Raw genomic sequence first — 9,228 nt, forward strand, 5'->3', positions numbered from 1 at the left:
TAATGCCACAGCCCCTTGGTAGGGGGATGTAGAATAAAATGCTCACCGTACATTCAAAGTCTTCATTTAATTACACATACTTAATAGTGACCCACTGGTGCAGACTCCAGCAGGGGTCTGGATTCCTGTGCTGTCCAGACTACTAGTCCGCTATGTGGAGAAATCGAAAGAAGCTGTGGCCAATAGCCTCTCTTTGTAGTTACCTCCCTTGTGTTAATGGAAGCAGCACATTCAGAGTCTTCATTATGTGATGTATACACTTCTCCTTTTTAGTGCTTTATACAGGTAAAGAGCGAATTTCTTTGTGAGAGAGAAAGAGGAGGAGGGGAGGGAAAAGGAAGGAAAAGAAATTCCTCATGCGATGGGTGTGGTGGCTGAATGTAGAGCACTTGATTCTCGCCCAATTTTTCTGAGTTTGGTTGACTGGTTTGGGCGCACTTGGTGGGTTAAGGGTGGAGATTTTTTTCTGATCTCCCAAGTCAACAGATATGTGGACATTCTTTAGATCACACACAACTGAATGACGCAAACCAGTTTCATTAGGGTAAAACATTTTCCCTGATTTAGCACAAACCAGTTTTGCGTGTGTCCCCGATGATGGAGTCTCCCATTGGACCGACGGATGAGTAGGCAGGGAGGCTTATCTGTCGGTGTGTGTCCTCATATGGGAGAAGAGGCCGATTCTGGATGCGCAGCACTTCCCACAGGTGTTGCAATGGAAAACATCTCCGGAAGTTGAGCCCTGCTTCCTTCCCTCACGCTTCTCCTTAATGGCCAGCGTTCTCTTGTTTTCAAACGTTCCGACATTAGCGTGGTTGCCTGACTAGCACAGGTGACTTTTTTTAGTGAAGAGGAGTTGTGGAGTCCGTTCCCCACTCTCTCGCCTACTGACGCTCACAGTCCCACAGGTGCAGATACTGCCACGTGTAGGACGGCCTCGGCAGGTGCAAGTTTTTTCTTCTGAGTTCCCTCTCCTAGGAGGACTTCCAGCCAAGGTTAAGAGCTCCCCCTGCCCTTTGGTCATCCTCTTGCGCCTTCACAGCCGTTGGGAAATGTTTCCTCCTCCGCCTGGTCCATCATTTGGAGACTTCACATGCGGTAGGTAGTACTGGGTTACATGGTACCAGTAGCAAGGGCTATGCCCCTGACCTGACAATCTGTGTCCACGATAGATCACACACAACTAAATGGCAGGAACCAGTTTTCATTCGGTTGCTGTGTAGGTGGTTGTTAACACGTTTACACTTTCCCTGACTCGTTTTCAGGACTGCTGGCCGGATTGTGGGAGTTTCCCAGCGCCGATGCAGAGACAGGTGCTGAGCGACCACGCCCACCCGACATCCTGCAACAGCTTCAAGATGGTCACGGAGTGCTGGTCAGCGACGTGGAAACTCAAGCTTTCCTGGGGGAGGTGAGTGAGTGTGGGAGGTGTTCTGTGGAAACAAAAGGTTATCTGCAGGAGTTGAGTAGGTGTTCTGTGGAAACACATGGTTACCTGGAGGACGTGAGTGGTAGTGGGAGGTGCTCTGTGGAAACAGATTTTTACCTTGGGGTAGGTTAGTGCTGGTTGGAGGTGTTCTGTGGAAACACAAACTTACCTGGGTAAGGTGAGTGTTCTGTGGAAACGCAGGCTTACCTTGGGGAGTTGAGTGTTAGTGGGAGGTGTTCTGTGGAAGCAAAAGCTTGCCTGGAGGAGGGGAGTGCCAGTTGGAGGTGTTCTGTTGAAATGCAAGCTTGCCTGGGGGACGTGAGTGAGTGCGGGAGGTGTTCTATGGAAACGGAAGCTTTCCTGCTGGAAGTGACTTTTTAGTAGGAGTTGTTCTGAGGAAACTCGAGCTTACCTGGGGAAGGTGAGTGTTAGTGGGAGGTGTTCTTTAGAAATACATGCTTACTTAGGGGTACTTTAGGTGTTAGTGGGAGGTGTTCTGTGTAAACAAATGCTTACCTGGGGGAGTTAAGTATCAGTGGGAGGTGTTCTATGGAAACATAAGCTTATCTGGGGGACGTGAGTGCCTGTGGGATATGTTTTATGGAAACGCAAAGTTATCTGCGGGAGGTGAGTAGGTGTTGTGTGTAAACGCAAGCTTACTAGGAGGAGATGAGTGTCACTGGGTGTTCTCATCTGCTGCAGTGTTCCAGTCTGTATGATCTGTTGTGTTCTGATAAGTGAGATCTGCTGAAGTAATGCGTTTTGCTGCCCTCATCAGTGTGATAGACGCAGATCTGCTGCAGTATCCAGATCAGTCTGATCTCTCTGAAGTATCCAGATCAGTGTAATCTCTGCTGCAGTATCCAGGTCAGTCTGATCTCTCTGAAGTATCCAGATCAGTGTAATCTCTGTTATAGTATCCAGATCAGTTTGATCTCTGAAGTATCCAGACCAGTGTCATCTGTTGCAGTATCCAGATCAGTGTAATCTCTGTTGCAGTATCCAGATTCAGTCTGATCTCTCTGAAGTATCCAGATCAGTGTGATCTCTACTGAGGATCTCTGTTGCAGTATCCAGATCAGTCTGATCTCTCTGAAGTATCCAGATCAGTGTAATCTCTGCTATAGTATCCAGATCAGTCTGATCTCTGAAGTATCCAGACCAGTGTAATCTCTACTGCAGTATCCAGATCAGTGTAGTCTGTTGCATTATCCAGATCAGTGTAATCTCTACTGCAGTATCCAGATCAGTGTAGTCTGTTGCATTATCCAGATCAGTGTAATCTCTGCTGCAGTATCCAGATCAGTGTAATCTCTGCTGCAGAATGCAGATCAGTGTGATAATCGTTGCAGTATCCAGACCAGTGTTATCTGTTGTGGTATCCAGACCAGTGTTATCTCTGCTGCAGTATCCAGATCAGTCTGATCTCTCTGAAGTATCCAGACCAGTTTGATCTGTTGCAGTACCCAGATCAGTGTAATCTCTGCTGCAGTATCCAGATCAGTTCGATCAGTTTGAAATGTTGCAGTGTCCAGTAACGTGTGGTGTAATGCAGTATCCCTTGCTGTACCTCAGTGCATAATGAGAGCTGTACGATCAGTGCAGTCGGAAGTCATTTTACAGCTTAGTCTTTTGTGAAGGACTGTGACTCTCAGACTAGGAGGCAAGATTGCACTGGCTCTTCATGCTGCAGCGTTGGTGGCATGTTGGCCTTTGGGGAACCATCCATCCCAACGCCGACTGTCCTAAAAAGCGTCTTGGCCGAGAGAGTGGGGATGTAACTTGGGCAAGATGCTATCCACTATAATCAAATTCTAGCCCAGATAGTCGGGACATCAGTTGCCTCCTCTGCTGTTTTGATGGTCATAGTCGGACACAACTGACTATCATACACACATCAGTGCAAGGTGTGAAGAGCAGTACTGTGTTCATTGGATAATCTGATCCAGTCACCTTTACGGTGAACAATAAAATAATAAGAAATGATAGGAGCAAAGAAAGGCACATTCAAGTTGCTTGTTTCCTTGAAAAAAAAGTGTTTTACAATAATTAGAAATTATTCAAAAACAAAAGTGAGAAAATCCCTGATATTCTGTATTTTTGTTGAATAACTGTTGTTGGTTTTTTTTGATGGTGGTGGTGTCTTTGTTTTGTTTTTGAAAGCGCTGTTTTGGAAGTGAGTAAACGAAACAGAGATTCTTTTTTTTTTTTAAAAACCAGGTGGTGCACATTTTTTCCCACATCCACCAGACCTACTTGGTTTCCATGGTGACGGTGAAGGAAGAGAATGTGACCATGGCAAAAGAGGACCAGGCAAGATGGGTGACAAAGGAGGAATTGGACGCTGCTGCTCTGCCAACTGCCATGAGGAAGGTGTGTGGTGGCTGATAGCAGTTTGCCCTTCTTCTTCTCCTTCTTCAAGGCCAAATGAGGAAGGTGGCACAACGGTCAACTCTTTCTCCACAAAGTTTCTGTGTGAAGACACTCTCCAGCGCCAGATATTTTAGACTCAGCGCTCTCAGTCATGGAATTAGGCTCATGTCATATAACAACACAGTTGCACTTGTTCACTTCAAAGTAGGTCAGGGGGCGAATGTTAGTCATTGCTCTGTTGCTCAGGAAACTGGCTGCTGCTGTCAGACTTTGTTAAAGCATGATAAATGGTCTTTTTGACAGAACCCTTGATGTTGATTGAAGTCGCTAATGGCGGGGGAACTGTCTGTTCTGCTGAAGTCACTGATGGCGATGAAAGAGTTAAGATGCTTATCTTTGTTAGTGGTGTCCAGGTTCAAATTTCGGTCTCACACTTTCTCCCAAATTTGTCTTGAAAATCATTCCGAGCACCTCTTGTCATTCAGTTGAAATGATAAACTGAGGTCCTGCGTGCAGTATGCACTTGGTGCACTGAAACAGAACCCATGGTAAGAAAAAAGGGTTGGTTTTTCTCAGGCAAAATTCTTTAGAAAACACTGTGGCGAAGTGGTTAGCGTCACAGACTGACGGTTGGGAGGACAAAGGTTTGAATCCCAGCGGAGGTGGGTTTTTCGGCCTGTGGCTGGCTCCTACCAAGAGTTGAGTGTGCTATGGGCTTAAATGGTGAGACTGGGACCACACAGTCGAGTATCATCCACTTCACGGATGCGTCTTTGGGTGTGTTGCTCAGATTACCTGACGAACACTGCAAGTGTCTGTATCTCTTGGGCCTGGTTGACACCAGGATATCATTATGAATGAAAGCGTAGAGTACAGCCTGGTCACAAAGTCCCAAACCAAAATGGACCTCCTTAGCAACATCGTCATCATCATAGTCCTCCTCCTCCTCCTTTGTCATTTTTACCAGTCTAAACAAGAAATGTCCAAAAGTCTGTGGCCTTTCATGCCCTGCTGTCATGGTGGGGGGCGGGGTAGGGGGGGGGGTATACTCGGAATGAGCGGCGTGGGAGTAATGCCACTGAAACGGTGCAGGTGATGGGAAAAAAAAAAAAAAATCTTCTGTGATATGTACACCTTCCTGAAACTGAAACTTCTTCCTGTGCAGAGTCAGTGGGGTGTTGAAAAGAAAAAATTGTTCACGTGTCTGTCCTTGCAGATGGTTTTCCCATCCATTCTGCAATATTGTCAGTCCTTTTTTTTTTCTTTTTTTTGTCTTCTTCTCTGTCTCCCTCCCTCAACACTTCCTTGGAGGATTGTTTTAGCAAGGCCATTAGAGACGGGCGCAATAGCCAAGTGGTTAAAACGCTGGACTTTCAATCTGAGGGTCCCAGGATCAAATCTTGGTGAAGGTGCCTGGTGGGTAAAGAGTGGAGATTTTTCCGATCTCCCGGGTCAACATATGTGCAGGCCTGCTAGTGACTGAAGCCCCTTCTTGTGTATACGCACACATGTGCTCAGATATGCACGTTAAAGATCTTGTAATCCATGTCAGCGTTTGTTGGGTTATGGAAACAAGAACATACCCAGCATGCACACCCCCGAAAATGTAGTATGGCTGCCTGCATGGCAGGGTAAATAAACAAAACGGTCATATACGTAAAATGTTATATGTCTGTTTGAGTGTGTATGTGTGCATGCCTGAAATCCGATTGAATGACACAGGAAATGAACAATGAGCGCCCAATGACAGCCATCAGTCGGCTGTACCCAGGTAGGCAGCCTGTTGTGTAAATGACCCCGTGTTTGAAAATCACTTACAGCTTGGTCTCCGACCGAGGATAGGCGCTATATAAGTATCCATATCATTCATCATTCATTCATTCATCTTGTTATATGGCCCTACAGGTGTAGCTTTCTTATCTGATGTCAAGCAGATTGTCACAATTATGGTCCAGTTTACTTCTTCTTGCTTGTTGGGCGCACTTGTTCATTTGTGATATTTGTCCATAGAGGGCTCATGTTAACTTTTTTTTTCTTTTGAGGGCCAGTGGGCTCATTGTCATGCTTATACTCACATGCGCTCTTCCGTGCATGCAGCAGCATACATCTAAGCTTGAGTTAAGGCTGTGCTTGAGAAAAGCACTGGTTAAAACCAACAGGTGGCTTTCAGTTATCTCCCTTGACGTGCGTGCTTTTTTGACTCACTTGTGTAAACAAAGTGAGTCTGTGTTTTAACCCGGTGTTCGGTTGTCTGTGTGTGTCTGTGTGTCCGTGGTAAACTTTAACATTGACATTTTCTCTGCAAATACTTTGTCAGTTGACACCAAATTAGGCATAAAAATAGGAAAAATTCATTTCTTTCCATTCATCTTGTTTAAAACAATATTGAACCTCTGGGATGGGCAGAAAAAAAAAATGAAACCTAATTCTATGCAAACTGCATTTACTGTTATATTTATATTTTTTGTATTCTCAAAACTTGGCACTTTGATCTGATATTCTGACCCAACAACAAGAGCAGTCATTATTATCATTTTCTGTTCAAACAGGAACTTCTTTTGCTAAGCATGGAAGTTTTATTTATTTTTGCAAACGTTTTGGTGCAGAGAGTAAAAAAAAAGGGAAATTACTCTGTAATTAAAGCTAGGGGAGTTAATTTGCTTTAAACTGATCTTTCTCATCTTAAACATTACATTTTGAAATTATACTCAAGACATAAAAAGCTTGTTTTTTGGTGTGTTTTTTTAAGTGTATCACAAGTGAGTCTTGAAGGCCTTGCCTCTCTTGTTTTTTTTGTGAGTGAAGTTAAAGTTAGTCCTTTAAGAATGAATTATTTTATCTTATTTCTTTTTATTGCTGGTCATGATACAACTGATATAGCATTTGCTGGTTTTTTGTTGTTGTTGTTGTTTTTTCATTTTTATTGCCCATTGACATTGCATGTTGCCGCCACATTCTCTTTTTCTTTTCATTTTTTTTTTTTCAATCTGTCTTTTGCCTTTGAGTGGATGCTTGAACTGTGTTTGCTTAAAAAAACCCAACATAATCACAACCATTATTGTTTGAATATTGTTGACAGACACCTTTTTTTTCTTCTTTATATAATCTGTATATAAAACAATTTGGAAAAAGGTTGGGGTTTTTTGTTTGTTTGTTGTTGTTTTTTTCAATTTTTGTGCAGAACGAGGCTTAAAAAGAAAAAAGTATGATAAAAGTTAATGTGCAAAAAAAAAAGAGAGAAGACAGATGCTTCAGCCAGCTTCTTTTTCTTTGGGGAGGTGCTGGGGGGGTGGGGGATGAATCCAGAATCCTTTACATATTTGGCAGGCTACTGGGGCAAGGCCATTGCTACCAGCTGTCAGTCAATCCTGGATCCTGGATACAGGAAACAGCCAGTAACAAATTGAGCTTTTCTCTTTCTTACCGTCAGTCTTTCTGTCTGCATGTGTCCCCTGCCTTTCCTTTCTTTTTCTTCCTTTCTTTCTTTTTTTCTTTTTTTTCTTTTTCTCTCCCTTGCAGAGAAGGTTATATTTGTTGTCAAGAAACATGTAATCACATTTCACATTTGGGTAAACAATATAACAAAATGCATTGTTTGATTCCAGCAAAAAACAATGAAGCATTACACCGTAGAATCTGCTTCAAGGACTTCAGCCAGCTTCTTGCAAATGTTTTATATATATATATATATATATATATATATTTTTTTTTTTTTTTTAATAATTTTTTACTGCAGTTGTTTTCATTGCTGATTTTTTTTCAGGTCTTCAAGCTTTACAGTGAAGGAAAGGGACATTCTAAGGTGTGTAATTTGTTTTATGTAGCTTCTTTTATGATTAGTTTTCTTCTTTTGATATTTTGTGTGTGAGTGTGTGTGTGTGTGTGCATGCTTGTTTGTGATTACATGTCCTTACTTAGTATGCATTTTTTTTTCCTGCCATTATAATGATGATAATTATAGTAATGATAACAATGATAATAATGATGATAATAGTAATGATTGTAATAATAATAAAGATGAAAATGCTACTAATACAGTCACTGCTGCGAATAATTATTATATATAACAATAGTTTATATAGCACTGTCATACAAGCAGAAGCCAGCTGTAAGCGCTTTACAAATCCAAAATTTGAAATGAATCGAATAAGCACATAAGATGAAGTGGAAACACATAACCAAGAGTCATAACCTGACTCACACTCACACGCAGACACACTCACACTTTCTCTCTCTCACACACTCACTCACATACTAACACTTTCCACACACACACACACACACACACACACACCTCTCTGCGGCAGTGAAAACACACCTCCTTGTGGGGTATAATACCATGGCCTCAGAGCAGTCAATGGTGGATAAATGTATACTGGTCAGTGAAGGATGGTCTCTTCACCGAGATGAGGCAGAGCTCACAAGTCAGGATGTCGGGTCACGGTTCTCTGTCTATAGATTTCTTCTTCTTGGGATTGTGTTGCTATTGATCAGCAAAATCCGTTACGCAGTAACTGTATTTCAAAATCATACCACATTGATCTCATTTCAACAAGGTTTAACTGTCTCCATACGAACGGCGAAAGAGACGACGTTAACAGCGTTTCACCCCAATTACCATCATCAAAATATTGCAGTCGGAAGGCTCTTATACTGAAGAGGTAAATGTTGACAAAGAAAACCACAATTTTGACGACGGAAGCTAAAGGTTGGGTCATTCAGACACCCACTGGACATCCGAGGGGTCTGTGTAGAGGAGAAGAGAGGTCTGGCCGTACTGAGTGAGTTAACTGTCAAGGGGGGTAAAACCTGAGCTTAAGTTTCCATTGTTTGACCTCCAAAGGGCCTGTTTGTCATTCTGTCGAGTAAAACTACATACTTCGTATAGTTTTGATGAGGAAAGAGTGGGTTCTGAAAATATTTGGGGTGGGATGAGGGATGGAGGGGTGTGGGGGGCAGTTGAGAGCAACTGATGGCGGTACATATCTTAAGACTCGAACTTTAGTGTTTGTAATCTGCGTTTTCAAACTTAATTTTTCTCTGTTCTTTTTTTTCAGGGTGCTAAAAGGAAACTGGACGAAGTTTCCAAAGAGGACAAAAGACAGCGATCCATTGACTCGTTTTTCACCCCCAAGAGATGAGGCCTGCTGTGGCGCCGGGCTGAAGTCCAGAATGAAGGATGCTAGAGGAGGACAGAATGGAGCGAATTTGTACATCATTTTGTGTGTGTGTGTGTTTGTGCGTCGTCTTTGTGCTGCCTCATCATGTGCGTTGTTTCATTGGCGTTACTCGTTACTCATTTTCTTTTCAATCGCCAAAGACGTGGAACAAGCTCCCTGATAACCTCCGTCATTCTGATTCCCTCGCATCTTTTAAATCTTGTCTCAAAACTCACCTTTTCCCTCAGCAATAAGTCCAGTTGTGGC

At 42.9% G+C, this 9,228-nt stretch overlaps 1 protein-coding gene across 1 annotated transcript in view; it reads left to right on the top strand.

Annotated features, from left to right (window-relative positions):
- The window catches only part of LOC143295249 (adenine DNA glycosylase-like), a 28,513-nt gene extending 19,516 nt beyond the window's left edge, over positions 1-8,997 (top strand). Inside the window, exons 13-16 of the mRNA XM_076606830.1 lie at positions 1,266-1,411; positions 3,650-3,802; positions 7,566-7,604; positions 8,860-8,997. Coding sequence (XP_076462945.1) covers positions 1,266-1,411; positions 3,650-3,802; positions 7,566-7,604; positions 8,860-8,943 — 422 coding nt within the window. The 3' untranslated portion in view covers positions 8,944-8,997. The remainder of the gene's footprint in view (positions 1-1,265; positions 1,412-3,649; positions 3,803-7,565; positions 7,605-8,859) is intronic.
- The last annotated feature ends 231 nt before the right edge of the window (positions 8,998-9,228 follow it).

This window comes from Babylonia areolata, chromosome 20, assembly GCF_041734735.1.
Source record: "Babylonia areolata isolate BAREFJ2019XMU chromosome 20, ASM4173473v1, whole genome shotgun sequence".
NCBI lineage: Eukaryota > Metazoa > Mollusca > Gastropoda > Neogastropoda > Buccinidae > Babylonia > Babylonia areolata.